This window comes from Ahaetulla prasina, chromosome 2 (genome assembly GCF_028640845.1).
Source record: "Ahaetulla prasina isolate Xishuangbanna chromosome 2, ASM2864084v1, whole genome shotgun sequence".
Lineage (NCBI taxonomy): Eukaryota > Metazoa > Chordata > Lepidosauria > Squamata > Colubridae > Ahaetulla > Ahaetulla prasina.
This window is the reverse complement of record NC_080540.1, coordinates 13,608,322-13,631,574: the sequence shown is the minus strand read 5'-3', so window position 1 is coordinate 13,631,574 and position 23,253 is coordinate 13,608,322. Positions and strand designations below refer to the sequence as shown.

The 23,253-nt window shown below is 44.0% G+C and overlaps 1 protein-coding gene across 1 annotated transcript in view; it reads left to right on the top strand.

The window, feature by feature from the left end:
- Positions 1 to 22,731, top strand: part of SLC44A4 (solute carrier family 44 member 4) — a 78,270-nt gene extending 55,539 nt beyond the window's left edge. Inside the window, exons 11-21 of the mRNA XM_058171647.1 lie at positions 1,514 to 1,636; positions 5,007 to 5,106; positions 5,206 to 5,298; positions 6,174 to 6,276; positions 9,196 to 9,452; positions 11,855 to 11,949; positions 13,567 to 13,670; positions 14,974 to 15,047; positions 15,292 to 15,457; positions 19,049 to 19,133; positions 21,091 to 22,731. Coding sequence (XP_058027630.1) covers positions 1,514 to 1,636; positions 5,007 to 5,106; positions 5,206 to 5,298; positions 6,174 to 6,276; positions 9,196 to 9,452; positions 11,855 to 11,949; positions 13,567 to 13,670; positions 14,974 to 15,047; positions 15,292 to 15,457; positions 19,049 to 19,133; positions 21,091 to 21,197 — 1,307 coding nt within the window. The 3' untranslated portion in view covers positions 21,198 to 22,731. The remainder of the gene's footprint in view (positions 1 to 1,513; positions 1,637 to 5,006; positions 5,107 to 5,205; positions 5,299 to 6,173; positions 6,277 to 9,195; positions 9,453 to 11,854; positions 11,950 to 13,566; positions 13,671 to 14,973; positions 15,048 to 15,291; positions 15,458 to 19,048; positions 19,134 to 21,090) is intronic.
- Positions 22,732 to 23,253: the final 522 nt, after the last annotated feature.

Genomic DNA, 23,253 nt, shown 5'->3' with positions numbered 1-23,253 from the left:
ACAGGAGGTAGAAGTGGACAATGGTTTGGTGAACCTTTTTAAACCAGTCAGGTCAATCATTTGGTAAATGGGCAAGGCCTCTTTAGCAAGCATTCTGGGGTTTGCTATGACAGATCTTCCAAATATTCGAAATAGGCTACCCACTCTATAGATAGATCAGGGGGTTTTCAACCAGAGGTGGGTTTCAGCAGGTTCTGACCAGTTCTGGAGAACTGGTAGCAGAAATTTTGGGTAGTTCAGAGAACCGGTAGTAAAAATTCTGACTGGTCCTGCCTCCATCTATTCTCTGCCTCCCAGGTCCCAGCTGATTGGGAGGAAATGAGGATTTTGCAGTAACCTTCCCCTGGATTGGGGAGGGAATGGAGATTTTGCAGTATCCTTCCCCCGGAGTGGGGTGAGAATGGAGATTTTACAGTATCCTTCCCCTGCCAAATCCACCAAGCCATGCCATGCCCACCAAGCCACACCCACAGAACCGGTAGTAAAAAAATTTGAAACCCACCATGTTTTCAACCTTAGCAGATTTAAGATGTGTAGACTTCAACTCCCAGAATTCCCCAGCCAGCTATGCAGTTTAAAGTTGCCAAGCTTGAGAAACACTGTTATGGATATTTATGCTTAGGGTAGAAAAAACTTCCTTTCTGTCCAAACCTTGAAAAACTGTCCACAACAAAAATTATAATATTAGCCTAGATCAGGGTCCCCAAATTTGGCAACTGTAAGACTTTAAGGATGGCTGGCTGAGGAAGTCTGGGAGCTGAAGTCCACAAATCCTAAAGTGTTCAAGTTTGGAGAGTCCTGGCCTAGATGATCAGAAAACTTCTATGTAGGCCAAAGCCTGTCCAGCTTTCAGAATTATATTTCCTCCCACTGATTCTATTCTATTCTATTCTATTCTATTCTATTCTATTCTATTCTATTCTTCCATTCCACTCCACTCCACTCCATTCTTCTCTTTCTCTTTCTCTTTCTTTCTTTCTCTTTCTCTTTCTTTCTCTTTCTCTTTCTCTTTCTTTCTCTTTCTCTTTCTCTTTTTCTACTCTACTCTACTCTACTCTGCAATGTTCTGCAGATTGACCACTACAGAACATTGATTCTCACACGTACATTTACCTGCTAAGTGTCATAGCCATAACATAAGCCATCCAACATCTTTGAATATATTTAGTAAGTAAATGTAGCAACCAAGCAGCCAAGCTTGGTATGGGTGACCTGTGGCTCTCCAGGTGTTCATGAATTCAGACCTTGCCTTGCACCCTCAGCCCATTTGGCCAGTAGCGAGGGATGCCGGGACTTGTAATTCAGCAACATCTGGAGTGCCATGATATCTTAATGATCATCAAGATAATGGTGCCCTGGGACCATCCTGTACGCACATCGCACCAGTGGTTGGTTGCTGCGGGAAAGAAGGTTGAAACGGGGAAAGTACACTTCTGAAACAAGATGGCGGAGGGAAGGAAATAGGATTTGAAGAGTGCTCTTGTTTAGTATTTTTTTCCTCCCCCACTTCCAGGAATCTACCACTGTTACACAGAGTATGATATGCTCAAAAAGAAGGGAGCCACTATACAGACCATTGGATTTACCACCAACTGGAGTGCTTATGGCAGCGTCAAGGAGACCTGGATGGTAGCCTGTAAGTCAGGGCAGAAGAGTGAACTTCCTTTGGCTTGCTTGGATAAGGGCATGGATACATGACCTTTTGTGGCTCTTGGGAATGTGTGGGAGCAGGACAAGGGTAGGAAGATCTGATCAAAGCAGAGAAGGGCCTCTGTTCCATGTATTTCTCCCCACCCCCTATAGGTTTTGCTTAAACCTCATCCTTTTTTCGTTTCTCCTTAGTTCTCTCCTTTTATCCAGTTCTTACCGAAATACCCTTATTCCTTGGAATAGAATAGAGTAGAGTAGAGTAGAGTAGAATAGAATAGAATAGAATAGAATAGAATAGAATAGAATAGAATAGAATAGAGCAGAGCAGAACAGAACAGAACAGAACAGAATTTTTTTAATGGCCAAGTGTGATTGGACACACAAGGAATTTGTCTTTGGTGCATATGCTCTCAGTGTACATAAAAGAAAAGATACCTTCATCAAGGTATAACACTTACAACACTTAATGATAGTCATAGGCTACAAATAAGCAATCAGGAAACAATCAATATCAGTATAAATCATAAGGATACAAGCAACAAAGTTACAGTCACACAATCATAAGTGGAAGGAGATGGGTGATGGGAACGATGAAAAGTTTAATAGTAGTGCAGATTCAGTAAATAGTTTGACAATGTTGAGGGAATTATTTGTTTAGGAGAGTGATGGCCTTCGGGAAAAAACTGTTCTTGTGTCTAGTTGTTCTGGTGTGCAGTGCTCTATAGCGTCGTTTTGAGGGTAGGAGTTGAAATAGTTTATGTCCAGGATGTGAGGGGTCAGTAAATATTTTCACAGCCCTCTTTTTGATTCGTGCAGTATACAGGTCCTCGATGCAGGTTGGTAGCCATAGTTTTTTCTGCATTTCTAATTATCCTCTGAAGTCTGTGTCTATCTTGTTGGGTTGCAAAATTGGAACCCACAATTGGAACCAGGGAAGCAAGGCAGTTGTTAAGCAAGTCGCATCCGATCTGTATGACCCCCTTTTGCAACTGGTTAAGCGAATCACTGCCGTTTGAATTCTTGGTCATTAAGCAAATCCACCTTCCCCCCATTGCCTTTGCTTGGGCAACACACAATTGGCAAGTGAAACACGTTTACTGGTCAACAAGCAGGAAATTGCGAGTTGCAATTTTTTGTACATAGAGTGCCTGTGGGTATGTTTTTGAGTTTGGTATGTATGAGTAAATTCCAAAGGTGAGAGGATCAATATCATGGAAAGGATAAAATGTACTGTAATGATAAACTTTCCTTTTCTAGTCTTGCCCCCTTTCCATTTTAAGTTCTCCCTTTTTCCTTCTTTCTCTGCGGTTAAACATGATTGCTCAGTTTTGGTCTACAATTATCAAGCAAGAGACGTGAAAATGTTCTTTCTTTTTAAAATTAAGTTTGCTAATTCAGAGAATGGAATGACCTCATCAGGTTTCCCATCCATGATTATCTCCTGCTTTTGCTGGACTGCGAACGTTCCAGCTGTTTTGGGGTTCTATGCTTTTGTCTTTGGGGAGCGCCAAACGGAAAGGTTGATTGGGTGGCTATGGATGGATGGATGGATGGATGGATGGATGGATGGATGGATGGATGGATGGAAGTGTGTGTGCATGCCTAAGCATGACCTTCACCCATTTTATTATTTGGGAACAGATTTGTACTAACTGTGACTTAGAAATGCAAGATTACAATGAATAGCAGGCCAATCGTGACTTTGATCTTCTCAATGCTCATTTTGATCCATCCTCTCCCATTATCATAATCCATAATAATCTCCTCTATAGACGTCTATGGAGAGTCATCCAGGTCCTGGTTATCCCAAAGGTGCTTTTTCAAGAGGCGATTGGACTTTCTAGTTTTTCTTTGAAGACGGTTCGCTTCTCATCCAAGAAGCTTATTCTGCTCTGACTGGATGGAATGGAATGGAAGGATTTATATTCCTTGCAGACAGCTGGTCATTTGCATTCCTTTTAGTGCAGGGGTCTCCAACCTTGGTAACTTTAATACTTGTGGACTTCAACTCCCAGAGTTCCTCAGCCAGCTTTGCTGGCTGAGGAACTCTGGGAGTTGAAGTCCACAAGTATTAAAGTTACCAAGGTTGGAGAGCCCTGTTTTAGTGAGTCGTTAAGGTCACCTGGATTTTTATCTGTGTCATCAGGATCATCTGAGGGATGCAAATTGGTGTGGAGCCTTATTTCAACGATTCCAAGAAGGCTAAAAGAATGCAATTCTTGCATTAGAAGCGAAACGTCTTCAAAGAAAAACCAGAAAGTCCAGTTGCCTATTGAAAAAAGCACCTTTGGGACAACTATGATACTTTCCTGGACTAAAAGTTACACTGGGTGCAATACTATATTACAGATTTTCCCCCGACTTATGACCGCAGCTGAGCCTAAAAAGTCTATTGCTAAGTGAAACATTTGTTAAGAAAGTTTCACCCCATGGCTAGCTGGGGGATTCTGGGAGTTGAAGTCCACAAATCTTAAATCTTGTCAAGTTCGGAGACAACCCCCCCTCAGCTAAACCATTGTTTGGGTTAACAAGAATTGTTTAACATTGCTCAGATGATAGTGGTACTATCGTTACATCTGTACTTAAGGTATAGTCACACTAGGCCGTGGTTTACAAATTCAGTGGCTGAGTTCACACCTCAGGATGAGCTTCAATGAAGCAAATTCAGTGTTAGTGTGTTAGTGTTGTTAGTGTGTTAGAAGTGTTAGTGCCACTTTATAATGCCTTGGTAAGGCCACACTTGGAATATTGCATCCAGTTTTGGTCACCACGATGTAAAAAAGATGTTGAGACTCTAGAAAGAGTGCAGAGAAGAGCAACAAAGATGATTAGGAGACTGGAGGCTAAAACATATGAAGAACGGTTGCAGGAACTGGGTATGTCTAGTTTAATGAAAAGAAGGACTAGGGGAGACATGATAGCAGTCTTCCGATATCTCAGGGGTTGCCACAAAGAAGAGGGAGTCGGGCTGTTCTCCAAAGCACCTGAGGGTAGAACAAGAAGCAATGGGTGGAAACTGATCAAGGAAAGAAGCAACTTAGAACTAAGGAGAAATTTCCTGACAGTTAGAACAATTAATCAGTGGAACGACTTGCCTGCAGAAGTTGTGAATGCTCCAACACTGGAAATTTTTAAGAAAATGTTGGATAACCATCTGTCTGAGATGGTGTAGGGTTTCCTGCCTGGGCAGGGGGTTGGACTAGAAGGCCTCCAAGGTCCCTTCCAACTCTGTTGTTATATTATATTATATAAATCCCACAATAGCCTCCCCTTGGGGTGGTTTGGCCCAAAGCTCTTTCCAGCTACTTTTGAGGTGGGTGCAGTCAAACTGTCTCCTTTCTCTCTCCCTCCTCCAGTGATTGTCCTCTGTGTGGCGGAAGCCATCTTGCTGCTTAGTCTCGTGTTCCTCCGCAACCGGATCTTCATTGCCATCGCGCTCATCAAGGAAGCCAGCCGGTAAGTGGCGCCCCGCAATGCTTTGGTGCCATTGCAGTTTTAGATTCTGGGTGGGAACCAAAGGAGAGACTGATAGTTCTCCACTGTCTCTTTTTCCAGAGCCATTGGACATATGATGTCCACCCTCGTCTACCCACTGCTGACTTTCGTCTTAATCGTGATCTGCGTGGCCTATTGGGGCATGACAGCTCTGTATCCTTTCCAATGATGCTGTGATCCTTTATTTATTTCTTACATTTATATGCCGCCCATCTCACTCAAAAACGACACTGGGTGGTGTTTTTTTGTTTTTTTGTGTGGTTTTTTTTTTTTTTTTTTGCTTTCATTTGAGAGAACCAGCCAATGCCACATCTGTAAACGATGATGATGAGGATATCATCAATTTGGTCGTATCTGACTCTTGGCAATTCTGTGGCCAAAGACTCTCCACATCGTCTCATCTTACACTACTTCTTTGAGTTGTTCTATCCTCTGGCTGGCATCAGCTTTGATAGTGTTCAGCCGCTGTGTTTTTTGGGGTCTAGGACAATTTGCCAGAGGCAACTCACTGCGAGACAACTTTCCATGGCCAACCCGTTATGGGAAAACTTGCCGCGGGACAAGAGTTTCACTAATATTGAAGAAATAGAGGAACAGAATCATTACAGAAAGAATGCTAAAGGGGGGGGGGGACAATCTGGAGACAAATTCCTTATGCGTCCAATCACACTTTTTTTTTTAATTTGCATTTATATCCCGCCCTTCTCCAAAGACTCAGGGCGGCTTACACTATGTTAGCAATAGTCTTCATCCATTTGTATATTATATACAAAGTCAACTTATTGCCCCCCCAACAATCTGGGTCCTCATTTTACCTACCTTATAAAGGATGGAAGGCTGAGTCAACCTTGGGCCTGGTGGGACTTGAACCTGCAGTAATTGCAAGCAGCTGTGTTAATAACAGACTGTCTTAGCAGCCTGAGCCACAGAGGCCCCTTGGCCAATGTTCTACTCTATTCCACATAGTGAAGGACAGAAGGGGGATATTTTTGTTTGAAAACTTCCTTGACTGTTTTCCATTTTTCAAGATACCTTGCTACTTCCGGAGAGCCCCTTTTTCGTATCACTCCAGCAAATGACTCTGCCCCGGGTTGTGAAAAATATCGTGGTAATGAAAGTTGCACGCCACTGGTAAGTGGTCGGATGCGGAAGCAAAATAGCTTCGGTCAGGGAATTGTGCAGCAGCTGTCCAGACGAAGTCGGAGAGACTAATACAAACTTGTAATCTACAAGTTTTAATCATCATACAGAAAGAGAAAACATAAGAGAGTCAGGAATGCAGGAACATTGTGAGGTAAATTAAACAGTATACAGATTGCACACAAGGAAAAGGCGGGGGGGGGAAGGGGAACTCCCCCTCCACACCCACAGCAACCAACCTACATCGTAGACTGCATCATGCATGAGTCAGCACTGTCCGAACAATCAACTGCAGGTGTGTGCTCTGGCCCATTGTACACTTCACTGTTCACCATCTTTTAATGAACCCATAATTTCTTGCGGGGTGGCGTCTGGGAAACTGAATGGAGCTGAGTCTTTACTGGCCGGATGTCCTTCCTGTCGCCAATGCGGAGTTATATTCAGCAGATATATTCTCATTGTGCGCAGAGAGAGAAATATCTGCCTCTACCTAGGATTGAACTCAGAGTCTTCTGATTGTGAGGCGAGAGCTCCACCTGTAGGCCACCGCACGACTTCACTGTACCCGTCACTGTTCCAGTTACTAAATTCAATATCCTAACATCTTTGATCCTGAGAGCTGTTTTGGCTAGTCCTTTAGCCATTGATGCAAAATATGATCATACTTTGGGAACCTCTCAGTTTCTCTTATGAAGCTTTGGTGTTAAGTGGGAGAGAAGCACATTAAGTAGTTTCAGGAATGAATTGGATTCCTTTTGGCCACACCATTGCTTCTTCAAAGTTTAGAATGACTGGGAGGAAACGGATCCTGTTCTTCCAGGATAGAAATTTTGGGAGCTGCCTGAAATCAATTCCGTTCTGGATAACTAAAGACCCTCCTTGTTGCCCCCCACTGTGGGGCAGGAAGCCGACTAGGCCACACCTACCATGGCCACGCCCACCCAGCAACCGGGCAAAGAACCCCTTGCTAAATTCTTTGAAGCCCAGCCCTGCCTATGGCCTTCTTAATCTAGTTTGTACATTAACTGGCTCTTAACCAGTTTGCACTCTTCTTATCTAGCTTCTGTGCTAACAGGGCTCTTATCCAGAAGACATATCCGGTTCCTAAGCTAAATTTTAGGCCTGATGATGCCTTTGAAAGTGGTTGCCAATTGGAGATTCCAGGATTTAAGATCCGGCCTTTGATCACGTTCGTTCCTCATGTCTTATAGCCTTTTCCTGCATTATTTATTTTTCTTTCTTCAGCTGCATACATAATACCAAGGTCTGGTGCATTTTATTCTATTGTGTTCAGTTGCACCTTCCCAAGGATCTTGTGAGATAAGTTAGGTTGTGCTTCACTGAAAGAATGAGATGCCAGCTGAACAAAAAAAACAAAAACAAAATGAGAATAAAAATCCATGTTCAGGTCCCTTCTACCAACTGGGTCTGCCAGGATTCAAAATGAAGTCTGTAGCTCTGTGGAGTAGCTTGTGAAATGCCTCTCTGTTTCGCACCCTCTCACTAGTATAGGTAGTCCTTGACTTACAACAGTTCATTTAGTGACCATTCACTAAATCCAATATCTCACTAAATCCAATATCTTCACTAATATCTTCACTAAATATCTTCACTAAATAACTAAAACAATATCTTCACTAAATCCAATATCTCAGGGGTTGCCACAAAGAAAAAAGAGTCAAACTATTCTCCAAAGCACCTGAGGGTAGAACAAGAAGCAATGGGTGGAAACTAATCAAGGAGAGAAGCAACTATAGAACTAAGGAGAAATTTCCTGACAGTTAGAACAATCAATAAGTGGAACGACTTGCCTGCAGAAGTTGTGAATGCTCCAATACTGGAAATTTTAAAGAAAATGTTGGATAACCATCTGACTGAGATGGTGTAGGGTTTCCTGCCTGGGCAGGGGGTCGGACTAGAAGGCCTCCCTTCCAACTCTGTTGTTGTTGTTGTTATTATTATTATTAAAGTTACAACAGCACTAAAAGTGACTTATGACTGTTTTTCATACTTATGACAGTGGCAGCATCCTGATGGTCATGTGATCAACATTCAGACTCTTGGCAGCTGACTCATGTTTATGACGGTTGCAGTGTCCTGGGGTCAAGTGATCCCCTTTTGTGACCTTCTGATGAGCGAAGTCAACGAGGAAGCCAATTTCATTTAACAACCGTGTTATTAACTAAAGAACTGCAGGGATTCATTCAATCAGAATAGAGCTCGAAGGGACCTCGGAGGTCTTCTAGTCTAGCCCCTTGCTCAAGCAGGAGACCCTAGACCATTTCAGACAAGCGACTGTCCGGTCTCTTCTCAAAAACCTCCTGTGATGAAGCATCCACAACTTCTGAAGGAAAAGCCCTTCCACTGGTTAATTGTTCTCACTGTTAAGAAGTTTCTCCTTAATTCCAGTTTGCTTCTCTCCTTGATTAGTTTCCATCCATTGTTTCGTGTTTTCCCTCTTCTTTGTGGCAGCCCCTCAAATATTGGAAGACTGCTATCATGTCTCCCCTAGTCCTTCTTTTCTTTAGCCTAGCCAAACCCAAATCCTGCAATCGTTTTTCATATGTTTTAGTCTCCAGGCCTTTAATCATCCTAGTTGTTCTTCTTTGCACTTTTTCCAAAGTCTCAACATCTTTTTTGTAATGGGGTGACCAAAATTGGTATTCCAGGTGTGGCCTTATTGAGGCTTTATAAAGCGGTAGTAATACTTCAAGTGATTTTGATTCTACGCCCCTGTTTATACAAGCATGGATTGTATTAGATTGTATTCATTTAGCAGCTGTGGCAAGAAAGGTCTTAAAATGAGATGAAACTCACTCAACAAATGTCTCACTTAACAACAGAAATTTAAGTCTCCAGTGTGGTCGAGGACTCCCTGTATCACACATGTCTTGTTCATTCTTTTCTCAGGATTTCAATGCCTCCGCCAGTCTCCCATGCATAACCGAATGCATCTTCTACAGATATAATGATGAAGGGCTTTACCAGCGCAATCTCTTCAATCTGCAAATCTACAACGTTGTGGGCTTCCTTTGGTGTATCAATTTCGTCATTGCTCTGGGACAGTGTGTACTTGCGGGAGCCTTTGCCTCTTACTACTGGGCCTTCCACAAGCCTCAAGATATCCCAGCCTGTGCCCTGTCCAGTTCCTTCCTCCGGACTTTAAGGTGCGTAGTTTGAGGAGAAACGTCTGTGGAGATTCTCCTGTTCTGACCTAGGATCCCTTAAAAAGCAGGAAGCAGGAATTGGTCCTGGCAAAACCTCTTTTATTTACACGACTGAATTACTTTCATTCACAGTCAACAAGGCTTGTCCAAACAGTTTTTCAAAGGAATATTTATCAACACACCTTACCTGGTTTGGCAAGCTGCCACGTAACTTGTTTCCAAATACAGAGTAAGCAAAACTTGGCACAGAGTTTCTTAGAGTCACGAACAGAACTTTCCACTCGTGAAACGACCGACCGAATTGTTTCCTGCAAAAGCCCCCTCCCCGTTTGCTCCTCTTTTGTTTCCTATGGGAGGGGCCAATCATCTCCAAGGTGTGGCTTTACTCCCAAGTCGACCCTGCTTTCTGAGTTGTTCTTGTCTTCTGGCAGCTCTGCACTTACGCACACTGGGAACAGGCTCCAGCTGTTCCTCTGCCTCACTGCTGTTTATCTCCCTCTCTGCCTCTGACGCAGAGCCCTCGTCCGAGCTTTCCCCAGCCCCCAGGACTGGCCCATGTTCCTCCCCAACCTCCTCACTTTCCGACTCTGGCAGGCCACAACATCTCAGTCATCCAGGTCATAGTTGTCTGAAAGTGCTGTCTACCGTCCAGTTGGCAAATCCAGAAAAAGGAACTCTTGGGAGATTATTTATACAAGAGTATAAAACGTTACTGAATAAACCACATTGGCACAGAAGAAGTGAAACCAGCTCTGAGTTTTCCGTGCGAAAGCAAGCGTCCTCCTTTTCCCTACGGCCACCCACAGTCCATAACCTCCACCAATCTTTGCAGTTCATTTTTTTTTATGGGAATCAGCCAGCCATGCTGGGAAATCTGCTCGCTGTGTCCTTGAGATGCCAGCAGTGTCTCACGGAAGCCGACGGATGCTTGAATACCATTCTCCCTGACATTCTATCCACCACCACTCCTCCCTGTTATTGTATTCACAATGGTTTCAGCATGGTGAAAATTGGATTTGCTTAACGACCGCCCAATTTACTTAACAACTTTCTAAGCAAAGCAGTTGTTAAATGAGTCGCACCTGATTCTTCTATGACCTTTTTTGGCCATAGTTATTAAGCAAAAAACACTGCAGTTGTTAAGTAAATTGTGTGGTCCTTAAGCAAATCCAGTTTCCACCATTAATTTTGCTTGTCAAAAGCCATCTGGGAAGGCTGCAAATGGTGATCTTGGGATGCTGAAACCCTTGTAAATACTTGCCAAGCACCTAGATTTTGATCATGTGACACTCATAATTGTGAGCACCGGTCATAATTAACATTTTCCAGTCCCACAATAACTTCAAATTGTCACTAAATCTGGTTTAAAGGCGAGTAGGTGATTTCTTCTGCCTCTTATTTTTGTTTCCTCAAATGCATCTTCCTTTTTTAGTCTTTTTATGGAACATCTAAGTGCAATCTCCTCTGATTTAGAGCCTCTTTGGTCTAGTGCAGGGGTGTCAAACTCAAGGCCCGTGGGCTGGATCTGGCCCTCAGGGTGCTTAGATCTGGCCCACAGGGCCGCCCTGGAAACAGCAAAGGACTGGCTCGCAGTGTCTCTGCCAGCAAATATGGAGCTTGGGTGGGCCAGAAAGCTGTAGGAGGCTGTCACAGCCAAAAACGAGGCCTAGTGGGGCACGCCCAGCCCTCCCAAGCTCCAGTTCACTTGCAGAGGACTAGCAAAACAAACTAAATACAAAACAAAAGGAGAAATGTTTCCTCTTTTGCATTTGAGCATGCAAGAAAGGACAGGAAAGGAGAAAGGGAAAGGAAAGACAAAGAAAAAAAAGGGAAGATGGGAAGAGAGCAAGGAAGGAAAAATAAGGAAAGAGGGGAAGGAAGAAGAAAGAATGAAGAGGGAAGGAAAAGGAAAAGGAAGGAAGGAAGGAAGGAAGGAAGGAAGGAAGGAAGGAAGGAAGGAAGGAAGGAGATTATAATGAGAGTGAGGGAGGGTCTGAGGGAAGTCCTGCCTTAGCACTTGGCCACCACAGGTGCTCTCAACACGAGTGACATAGAGCTGGCCATGCACACCCTGGTCCCCCGAAGTCAAACACAATCCTGATATGCCCCTCAATGAAATTGAGTTTGACACCTCTGGTCTAGTGGTTAAGGCACCATGCTAGAAAGCAGGAGATCCTGAGTTCAAGTCCCGCCTTCACCATGAAAGTCAGCTGGGTAACCTTGGGCCAGTCCCTGCCTTTCAGCCCAACCCACCTCACAAGGGTTGTTGTTCTTGTGGGGAAAACAGGAGGAAGAAGGAAAATTAGATGCATTTGACTCCTTGAGTTATTCGTAAAAATAGTAAAGATGGGATATAAATTAAATAGAGTATAAATAAAGTATAATAAATAATTTATCCACAGATACCACATGGGGTCACTAGCTTTCGGCTCTCTTATCCTCACCATCGTTCAACTGATACGCATGGTACTTGAATATCTGGACCACAAGTTGAAAGGCAAGTGACAAACTGGCTTGACTTGGTGATGAAATAGCCATTTTGGGTAAATAATCGGTTGGGTCTAAGATGCTAACATGACTGTTAGTGTGAATCTTTCAAAGTCGGGAGGGGTTTGGGAGACGGAATTCACCTGCTGGTGACAGAAATACGTTCTCGAGTTACACGCAGCCAAAATAGACACAGAATTGCTTGCATGCAGCATGAGCTCCTGTACATCTGCACCTTGTCTAGCATGTAGTAGACAGACTGTCACTTACTGGATCCCTTTAAGCCCAGATTTTGCACCAGCCCTGCAGATTTTTGAGTGACTTACAGATAGTCCTCGAGTCACTAATGTAATGGAGCCTGCCTGTTCCATTCGTAATCCAAGGATTCGTGGGAGTGAATCTCGTACCTTGAACAGGATCACTCCCTTCTTTCGCCCACGCATTTGCTAATGAATGCAAGACTCATTAAGTGCACATGAGGTATTTCAGGGTGGGGAAGTCCATTGGGGGGGCCTAGCGATAGAACAGGCCACCTGCTTAAGACCACCCAAGGCCTCCCCAACCCACTGAAATACCTCATGCTCCCCCCAATTGCTTCCCCCCCACCAACCTGCCACGCCAGGTCACTTACCATGTGAAGATCTAGCAAGCTGTCTCCTCTCCAGCATCTCAGCCACGTGCACCCCTCTGCAGCTCCGTTTAGGCCTGCGCAGATCTCGCCCAGTGTATTGCAGACCAAAATGGAGGTTCGGAGGGGCAGGCCCACCCCTTTAGCCAGCAAAGTGCAGGATGAATGTTGCAGAGCCTCTGTGGTTGTTCGTAAGAGTGAACAACTGCCCTGGTGCTGCAAGATTCATAGTTTGGGGACTTGTTCATAAACACTAGGGGGCGCTGATCATGTAACTTCGAACGTTCGCTAAGGGAACGCTCGTAACCTGGGGATTAGCTGTACTTCCTACCAAATACTTTCAGAACATAAGCCTCAAGAAAATAGCAGCAATAGCGCTTAGCAATTGCACTTAGACTTATATACTGCCCAATACTGCTTTGCACTACTCTCTGAGCGGTTTACAATGTCAGCATATTGCCACCCAACAATCTGGGTCTTCATTTTACTGACCTTGGAAGGATGGAAGGCTGAGTCAACCTTGAGCCTGTCAGGATTGAACTCCAGAATGCAGGCAGAATTGGCCTGCAATATAGTGGTTGCATTCTAACCACCACGCCACCAGGGTTCCTCTCATAGCAGCTCAGCCCATATTCTGAGAGTTAAATAGTGATATAATCATAGCCATGTCTGTGGAGATTCTCGGTCATCCAGGTCATGGTTGTCTCAAAGGTGCTTTTTTCCAAAGGCAGCTGGATTGGTTTTTTCCTTGAGGAAGAAGAAGAAAACGCTCCACTTCTTATCCAAGAAGCTTTATCTGTTCTGACGGGATCAGAATTGATTCCTGTCAGAACTGATGAACCATCAGAACCATCAAAACTGATGAAGCTTCCTGGATGAGAAGCGAAATGTTTTCTCCTCAAGAAAAAAACCCAGGCTAGTTGCCTTTTGAAAAAACACCTTTCAGACATAAGTCATGTCAATCTTACTGTACTTCTAATCCTGCTTTGATATTTGCAGATTCCGAAAATGCAGCTGCCAAGTTTTTTCTATGCTGTCTGAAATGTTGCTTCTGGTGTTTGGAGAAATTCCTCAAATTCCTCAACCGAAATGCTTATATTATGGTGAGCCCTGGCTGCTATTATTAAATTCCACTGGGTCCGGCAATCATTCTGCATCCACCAGTGGTGGTTATTTTTAATGTATGTATGTATGTATGTATGTATGTATATATCCCGAAATTCTGGTGCACCTCCTTTCTTCATTTCCCCTTTAAATTTAGGGGAAATTCAAAATTTGGTAACTAAATTTGCTGTTTGTATGTATGTCAAAAAAATGGCTGGCAGTGGCACATGTCACGGATAAAACAATTAAGGTTTTCTTAAAAGTAGCAATAGCAATAACATTTATATACTTTACAGTATATAAGTATACTTTACAGCCCTCTCTAAGCGGTTTACAGAATCAGCATATTGCCACCCAACAATCTGGGTCCTTAGTTTACCCACCTTGGAAGGATGGAAGGCTGAGTCAACCTTGAGCCGGTCAGAACTGAACTGCCAAACTTTAGGTAGCCGGCAGGCAGCAGAAATAGCCTGCAATACTGCATTCTAACCATGGTGCCACCACAGCTCATATGGTATATGGTATATACTGTATGTATATATATATATAATTGCTCCTAGAAGCACGAAGCTGTAAACACCAGCCTGAAGATGACAAATGAGACTTCGTCAAAACGTCGCCAAGACACTTCCAATTTCATTCGTCATCTTCAGGCTTCAGCTTCGTGCTTCTGGGAGCAATGTGTGATTGCAGCTGTTTCTTCCTTTTTAACTGCTAGTGGGGGTTTGAACTGATTGGGTGGGAGCTTGGCTGTGCTCTGATTGGATGGGGGTTTTTTTGTGCTCTGATTGGCTGGGGGTGTGTCCTGTTTGGGTGGGGGCTTGGTTGTGCTCAGATTAGTCTGAGTTGCAGGGGGATTTGAGCTGGTAAGCTGCACTGCTGCTGTTTGGCTTCGTGGTCGTGGTCGTGCTACATCTTCATAGTGGGTGTCAGTCTGCTGCATGTATGGATTGGAGGGGTTTGAAATCAGAAAACATATATATCTATATATATACACACACACACACACACACACACACACACATATATATGGTTTAAGGCTATTATCTTATTCTACTGCAGCAAAAGGAATAGAAATAGAAATAATATAGAATGAGTTGGAAGGGGCTTTGAGGTCTTCTAGTCCAGCCCCCTGCTCAGGAAGGAAACCCTATACCATTATATAGGCATAAGTCAATGCCTCTTCTTTCTTTTTTCCCTTTTTCCGACACTTTTCCCTTCTCTTCTCCCTCCCTTACCTTCCCAGCATTATTTTTATTTTATATTATAAAGTAATTAAAAAAAAATCCCCCTTCATTTCAGATTGCCATTTATGGAAAGAACTTCTGTGTGTCAGCCAAAAACGCCTTCAATCTCCTGATGCGGAATGTTCTCAGGTAACCAAGTTGGGACGGCAGAGTCCCTCAGACCAGGGGTCTCCAGTCTTGGTCCCTTTAAGACTTGTGGACTTCATCTCCCAGAGTTCCCCAGCCAGCAAAGCTTTGCTGGCTGAGGGACTCTGGGAGTTGAAGTCCACAAGTCTTAAAGGGGCCAAGGTTGGCGACCCCTGCCTCAGACAACCTGGCCAAGGAAGAAGAGAAATACGGTCTCCATTTCACCTTTCTCTTCTTCTCAATGCAGAGTCGTAATCCTGGATAAAGTCACAGATCTGCTGCTGTTCTTTGGGAAGCTCTTGGTGGTTGGAGGAATCGGCATCCTGTCCTTTTTCTTCTTCACGGGGCGAATCCCTATTGAGGATCCCCGGTTCAAATCCCCAGTCCTCAACTACTACTGGTTGCCCATTCTGGTATGTCGTCGGTGGTTGTTTGGTGGGCAATTACGTAGCTTCTTCCTGCCTCCTTGAAACCTTCTTAAAACAATTTTGGGCAGGGAAAATCTAAAATTGGGATCTGAGGGCTGAGGCAGTCCTCGACTTGTGACCATAACAGAGTCTGGAATTACGGTCATAAATCATTGCAGTCATAAATTGAGGCATCCCATAACTGAATCCATTTTTTTTTTTGCAGCGGTTGTTAGGTAAATGCTGTGGTCCTTAAGCGAATGCCGCAGTTGTTAAGCAAATCCATTTTACCCAATGGCCATTTTTTTATTTTTATTTTTTGCTGGAAAGCAGAAATAAATAACGAAAAGTAGCAAAAATAAATTTAAAAATCACAGCCATGACTGTGGGACACTGTGAATGGCTGCAAAGGTGAGCTGGATGCCACGAGGGATCATGTGACCTCAGGAGTGTGTGTGTGTGTGTGTGTGTGTGTGTGTGTGTCCATTGCAACTTCGTAAATGAGTCATAAGTAGCTTTTGAGGGGGTCCATCATTAAGCATCCAGTTGTAAAACAATGTACATAAAGAATATTAAATCTGTGAAAAGGTTCTGCAGGCCCCTAGCCCCAAATGGCATAAAATTGCATGGAATCGGTAGAGGGAAAAAATGATGCTTAGGGCAGTAAGAGTGGAGAGAAGGAGTCAGAGAAACTGTAGCAAAGTGGTCATTAAATAAACTAGTAACTTAAGACTGTAGGCAACTGTGAACTACTTCTTGTGTTCTATTCTGACTGAGGCCCAAGTAGTGATTACCAAATACAATTCAGTCCTGAACAAACTTATTTTATTAGAACAGCCGAGAATTAATTCCTTCTCAGCTTAGTCCAAAACAAATTCTTCATAAACAGTCCTTCGGCTTTATCACCAACCTTTAATGTCTTTGGCAACCTGCCAAAGGCTTTTCTTGGCAAAACCCCCACAAAGTTCAAGAGATGCTGACAAGAAGCAATGGAAACAACATTGCTTTTCTAAAAAGAACCCAAGACTAGTTGCTGCTCTTTTAAGCCTTATGGGAGGGGCCAATCGTCTTCTGGCCTTACTCTCGAGTCATCCTTTTTGCTTCAGCTGCTCTTGCCTTCTGGCAGCTCTTCGCATGTGTGCACCAGGAACAGGCTCCTCCTGGTCCTCTGCCTCTCTGCTGTCTGCCTCTGGAGGCTCCAGAGTACGTGCAAAGATGATTAGGGGACTGAAGGCTGAAACATATGAAGAATGGGTGCAGGAATGTCTAGCTTAATGAAAAGAAGGACTAGGGGTGATAGGATAGCAGTGTTCAAATATTTGAGGGACTGCCACAGGGGTGAAATCTACGTATCTTCCCTACCAGTTTGGAAGTGCTCGTGCCATCTTCACGTCCAATTTTGGACCCTCTGTGCATGCGCAAAGCCTTCTGCGCATGTGCAGAGGGTCAAAAACGGGTTGCTTTCCGGTTAAAACCAGGAAGTAATGACATCCGGGTGGGTGGGTGGAGCCTCGTGCTGCCACCGCTACCGAACCACATACCGCTGCACCTACCAGTTTGCCTGAACCAGAGCAAATGGGTAGCATTTCACCCCTGGGCTGCCACAACCTATTTTCTAAAACTCCTGAAGGCAGGACAAGAAGCAATGGATGAAAACTAATCCAGGAGAGAACCAACCTAGAACTGGCTTAATATTTTTTAATATTTTTTAATAATTTTAAATCTTTTTAACCGGGGTTTTATTATTTTAGGGTTTGTAGTTTTAAATTTTAAATTTTTTAATTGGCCATTTTCTAATGTGCTCGGTTTTAAATTGTTGTTTTAATTGTATATTTCTTATGTTTTTTATCTTCTGGCTATACACCGCCCTGAGTCCCTAGGGAGAAGGGCGGTATAAAAATTTAATAAATAAATAATAAAATAAATAAATAAGAAGAAATTTCCTGATGGTTAGAACCATTAATCAGTGGAACAACTTGCCTTCAGATGTTGTGAGTGCTCCATCACTGGAGATTTTAAAGAAGACCACTTGTCTTAAATGGTACTGGGCCGTGATGGCGAACCTATGGCACGCATGCAACAGGTGGCATACGGAGCCATATCGATGGGCATGTGAGCTCAGCTTCTGGGCCACTTGGAAGTAGGGAAACAAGCTGTTTTCTGCCTACGGATGGCCTGGGGGGCTGAGGAAGGCCTGTTTTTTGCTCTCCCCAGAGCCTCTCTAGGAGCCTGGGGAGGGGGAAAACAGCCATCCCCCTGCCGGGGGCCCATTTGCCAACTTCTGGTGGGACTTCTGGAGGGCCTTGGGGGGAGGGAAGATAGGCTCAAGTTACAGAAAGATCTTGACAGACTTGAACATTGGGCGCTATCTAACAAAATGAAATTCAACAGTGAAAAAAGTAAGGTTCTACATTTAGGCCAAAAAACCAAAATGCACAGGTACCAGATATTTGATACCTCGCTCAATAGTAGTAACTGTGAGAGGGATCTTGGAGTCCTAGTGGATAACCATTTAGATATGAGCCAGCAGTGTGCAGCAGCTGCTAAAAAAGCCAACACAGTTCTGGGCTGCATAAACAGAGAGATAGAATCAAGATCACATGAAGTGTTAGTACCACTTTATAATGCCTTGGTAAGGCCACACTTGAAATATTGCATCCAGTTTTGGTCGCCACGATGTAAAAAAGATGTTGAGACTCTAGAAAGAGTGTAGAGAAGAGCAACAAAGATGATTAGGGGACTGGAGGCTATAACATATGAAGAACGGTTGCAGGAACTGGGTATATCTAGTTTAATAAAAAGAAGGACTAGGGGAGACATGATAGCTGTGTTCCAATATCTCAGGGGTTGCCACAAAGAAGAGGGAGTCGGGCTGTTCTCCAAAGCACCTGAGGGTAGAACAAGAAGCAATGGGTGGAAACTGATCAAGGAAAGAAGCAACTTAGAACTAAGGAGAAATTTCCTGACAGTTAGAACAATTAATAAGTGGAATGACTTGCCTTCAGAAGTTGTGAATGCTCCAACACTGGAAATTTTTAAGAAAATGTTGGATAACCATCTGACTGAGATGGTGTAGGGTTTCCTGCCTGGGCAGGGGGTTGGACTAGAAGGCCTCCAAGGTCCCTTCCAACTCTGTTGTTATGTTATGTTATGAGGGCCATTTTGCCCTCCCCAGGCACCTAGAAAAGCTCTGGAGCCTGGGGAGAGCAAAAAATGGGCCTACCGGGCCCACAGTGCCATCACCATGGGGAGGGGGGGGGCGCATAGAATTATGGGTGTGGGTACACATGCACATGTAATCACCCACACTCTCTCCATTTTTGGCACGCAATGGCAAAAAGATTAGCCATCACTGGTATAGGGTTTCCTGCTTGAGCAGGGGGTTGAACGAGAAGACCTCCAAGGTCCCCTCCAACTCTGTTATTGTGAATATAAATTGTGAACCACCAATTTGCATATTTAAGAACACGGTTCACTTCACGGTTGACACATGGTTGATAGGAATATCATAAAGTAAATTGCATCCCACAGTATTCTAAAACTGAAATCTCACCATCTTCCATTTGTCTCTCATTTCTTTCCTCTCTTTTGCTTCAGACGGTGGTTGTAGGCTCCTACCTCATTGCCCAAGGATTCTTCAGTGTCTACAATATGTGTGTTGACACGCTCTTCCTCTGTTTCTGTAAGTATTCCTCCTCACCTCTCTGGATCCCATTTCACTAAAGGCAGTGTTTCCCAAAGTGTGATCCAAGGAACCTTGAGGGATCCTCAAGATCCACCCTGGGGTCTGTGAGATCAAAATGGGCCTCTGGTGGCTCTGGTGGCTCAGCAGACTAAGTCTGTCTGTTATTAACACAGCTGCTTGCAACTACTGCAAGTTCAAGCCCCACCAGGCCCAAGGTTGACTCAGCCTTCCATCCTTTTATAAGGTAGATAAAATGAGGACCCAAATTGTTGGGGGGGGGCAATAAAAGTTGACTTTGTATATAATATACAAATGGATGAAGACTATTGCTTAACACAATGTAAGCCGCCCTGAGTCTTCGGAGAAGGGCAGGATATAAATTCAAATAAAAAAAAAATTTATTTGCCAGCCTTAATAATACAATATTAAAATCCCATCGAACAATGGTGAGAAGTGGTAGTGGTAGCAAATGTATTAATTTTAATGTTTAATAGAATAGAATAGAATAGAATAGAATTTTTTATTGGCCAAGTGTGATTGGACACACAAGGAATTTGTCTTGGTGCATATGCTCTCAGTGTACATAAAAGAAAAGATACCTTCATCAAGGTACAACATTTACAACACAATTGATGGTCAGTATATCAATATAAATCATAAGGATTGCCAGCAACAAGTTATAGTCATACAGTCATAAGTGGAAAGAGATTGGTGATGGGAACTATGAGAAGATTAATAGTAGTGCAGATTTAGTAAATAGTCTGACAGTGTTGAGGGAATTATTTGTTTAGCAGAGTGATGGCCTTCGGGAAAAAACTGTTCTTGTGTCTAGTTGTTCTGGTGTGCAGTGCTCTATAGCGTCGTTATATGTATTGATATTTAATACCATAAATATCAATACATATAACCCATTACAAGGAGGTGTGGCAGTTCAGTGACTTAAAACAGGGGTCACCAACCTTTCGGACCTCAGGTCTTTAAAATTCATAATTTTAAATCCCGCGGACCACTAATATGATCTGCCTAATGTCCAGCTGGGTGGGTGTGGCTAGGTGGTCATGTGACTGGGTGGGCGTGGCCAACTCAATGTCACTCACCTCACCAGCCTCTACTCGCCCCTCCCCTCTCAGCCCCTCCTCGCCTCCCTGCTCCTTAGGGCCCCAACAGGAAGCAGTTGTAGGAGCTAAGCAGCCACCCGGAGAAAAAGTTGGCAAAACCTGGAGGCTCAGTGGGCTGAGATGGTCAGCCAGTTCCAGGCCTTGATGCAGTCCCACTGGAACAAGGCCCTCCGGCTCTTTGCCACCAGTGGCACTTCCCTCCAGCCTTCGCCCAAAGCCCTTCAGCAGGAGGCTGAAGCAGACCCCAAGTCTGATTTTCTGCCTCCCTCCGACCCACACCCATAATTCAGTGCCCCCTGCGCCCTGCCCTTCGTGCAAGCACCTATGGTACGCGATGGCAAAAAGGTTGCTGGTGGGCCTGGTAGGCCCATTTTTCATCCTCCCTAGGCTCCAGAGGCTTCCTTGGAGCCTGGGGAGGGTGAAAACAGCCTCCCCCGCCCTGAGGCCCTCCGGAGGCCAGAAATAGCCCGTTTCCCGACTTCCGGTGGGCCCGGAAGTCCTGAAAATCACTGGCCAGCACATGCACGCACACTGGAGCTGAGCTAGGGCAACCCTCCCGTGCCCACAGATATGGCTCCGCATGCCACCTGTGCCATAAGTTCACCCATCACGAGCATAGGGTCTCCTGTTCAAGCAAGAGGTTGGACTAGAAGACCTCCAAAGTCTCTCTCATCTCTGTTATTATGACAACGTTGCTAAGAGAATGTCAGGGAGCTGTCCATGGAGTCAGCAGGAATCAAGGACCAAAACAGTTACCTGGAGAGGCTCAAATTGGGAAAGAAGAAATGTATCATACTAGCCAACCTGGTGACAATACTTTCTCTTTGTCCCCGTAGTGGAAGACCTGGAGCGAAATGATGGTTCCGAGGCCAAGCCGTATTACATGTCCAAGTCTCTTATGAAGATCCTGAACAAGAAAAACAAGGCGGCCAAGGACAAATAGAAAAACCTGGGGCTGGAGAAAACTCCATCAACTTATGTTATTGGTCCCCATCATTTCTTCATCAATTTTTTCCGCATCAGAGACAACTTAATGTACTTCCCCTTCCCCTTCACACGACGTTGTGGTCTTCCACAAGACGACTTGAAAAACTCTTCTCTTTTTTGTTGCCATATGATCATTTACAGAAAACAAGCCACCCATATTGCTGTTTATTGTGCAGATTGTCTATTTATGAATAATGGATCTATTTAAGTGATCTCCCGTGCCATGGTCTCTCTGGAATCCTTGTTTTGATCTCCCGTCTTCCCAAACCTTTTTCTTCTTCAGAATAAGCCACTCCCGCTTCCTTGGTTTGGGATCAATTCAACCTATCATGGCTGTTTTGCACTCGTACTGGTCAACCGTCTTTCTTATGGGTCAAAAATCAGGGCTGTTTGGTTGTCCACTTGCTCCATTTGTAAAATACAACCTTCTTTTTAGCTACGTTCCAGGCCAAATCGGGCAGTAGTGAACCACAATAAAAGCTCCTTCTTAAAACGTGTCCTGCAGAAGCACATTTTCTCCTGTTGCCACCCATCCCTGTGTGGAATCTCTGTGTGGACTTTTCTGAGGGAAAAGTCAAGGTGCTTCCCAGGCACGTTGAGTGGATACCCTCTGGAAGAGTGTCTTGGGGCCAGGTGTTCCAGATGTTCTCCAGATGTTTTGAATGTGAACTTAAAAACTGGAGTGGGAGTCGAAATCATTTGGATTGCTCGGTCCATCTTTCTCTCAGCTTCGGTGACTGTTAGCACATGGTTGGCCTTTTCGGAGATACTTGGAGCATTTTCTAAAAAGGGCTGTTCCTACCCTGTCTCTCTGATTTATATTTTTATCCTTGACTATTTTTAGAGGATTAAACCCAATGTGTTGTTGAATTCCTGTTTCTGACTCCTTCCCTGGCCAAAGACTTTTCCGAGACTGGAAATTATTCCAAGGTGCCATCTTGTACTTCAGATCAAATTGTTTGTTTGTTTTTTCCTCTTGAGCCAATTCTCTTTCTGAATGTCTTGCTGGTGGAATTGTTCCGATATTGCACTGGCCAAGAACCCGATGACAAATGGTTTTCGATATGCTGAATGTTGGCCATCTTATTTCCTAAGTGCCTTTGTGGATAAACTCCATTTCTGATATTGCGATGCCAACATTTGGCCCGAGTTTATGATTTCCAAACCAGCTTGATTCAAGCCAACTTCCTGTCACCTCTGTTTTTGCTTTGTTTCCCTCACTTTTATCTTCCTGTATCTTCTGCATTGGTTTTCCTCTCTCTCTCTTTTCTTTCCAGGGTATCTCTTGCCATTAAAGTTAAAAAAAATCATAAACACAATATTATGGCGAGACGCAAAACACAACCTCTGCTCTTCAGATCAATTTATATCTTATGCAAGGGTGCCGTTGCAGGCATTTTCTGTACATAGCTTTTTCTCTTATGTATAAAAATGAAAAAAATGTTTTATACAAAGAATATGTGTATATTAAATATGATTTTAAATAACAAGTGCCTGCGGTCTTCCCTCTGTTTGTTGACTCTCTCATTTTGCTAATAAGAGTTTACCTGGTTCCAGTAATCCCACTCTTTTATCAGCCCTGGGATTTTCCTCAGCAAGAAGCTACAAATCAGAAAATGAACATCCAAAGATAAGAGGGACAGCCTTACTGCACAGGTAGTCCTCAACTTGCAACCCCAACCTAGCCCAAAATTTCTCTCGCTGAGCGAGACCATTTTGTTAAATCCCCCCCCCCATTTTATGACCTTTCTTGCCACAGTGGTTAAGTGAATCACTGCAGTCCTTTAGTAACATGGTTGCTAAGTGAATTTGTCTTCCCCATTGACTTTGCTTGCCAGAAAGTGTTGTGGTCCATCAGCAGCCTACAGAGCTGGCAATGGAGTCGGACAATGAGGCTGAGGTGAGGCCAGGGCCATCGGGAAGTGAGGTGTGGACTCCAGAGCCTCCAGAGACTGATAGTAGTGAGGCAGAGGAACAGGAGGAGCCTGTTCCTAATGCATGTATGAGAAGAG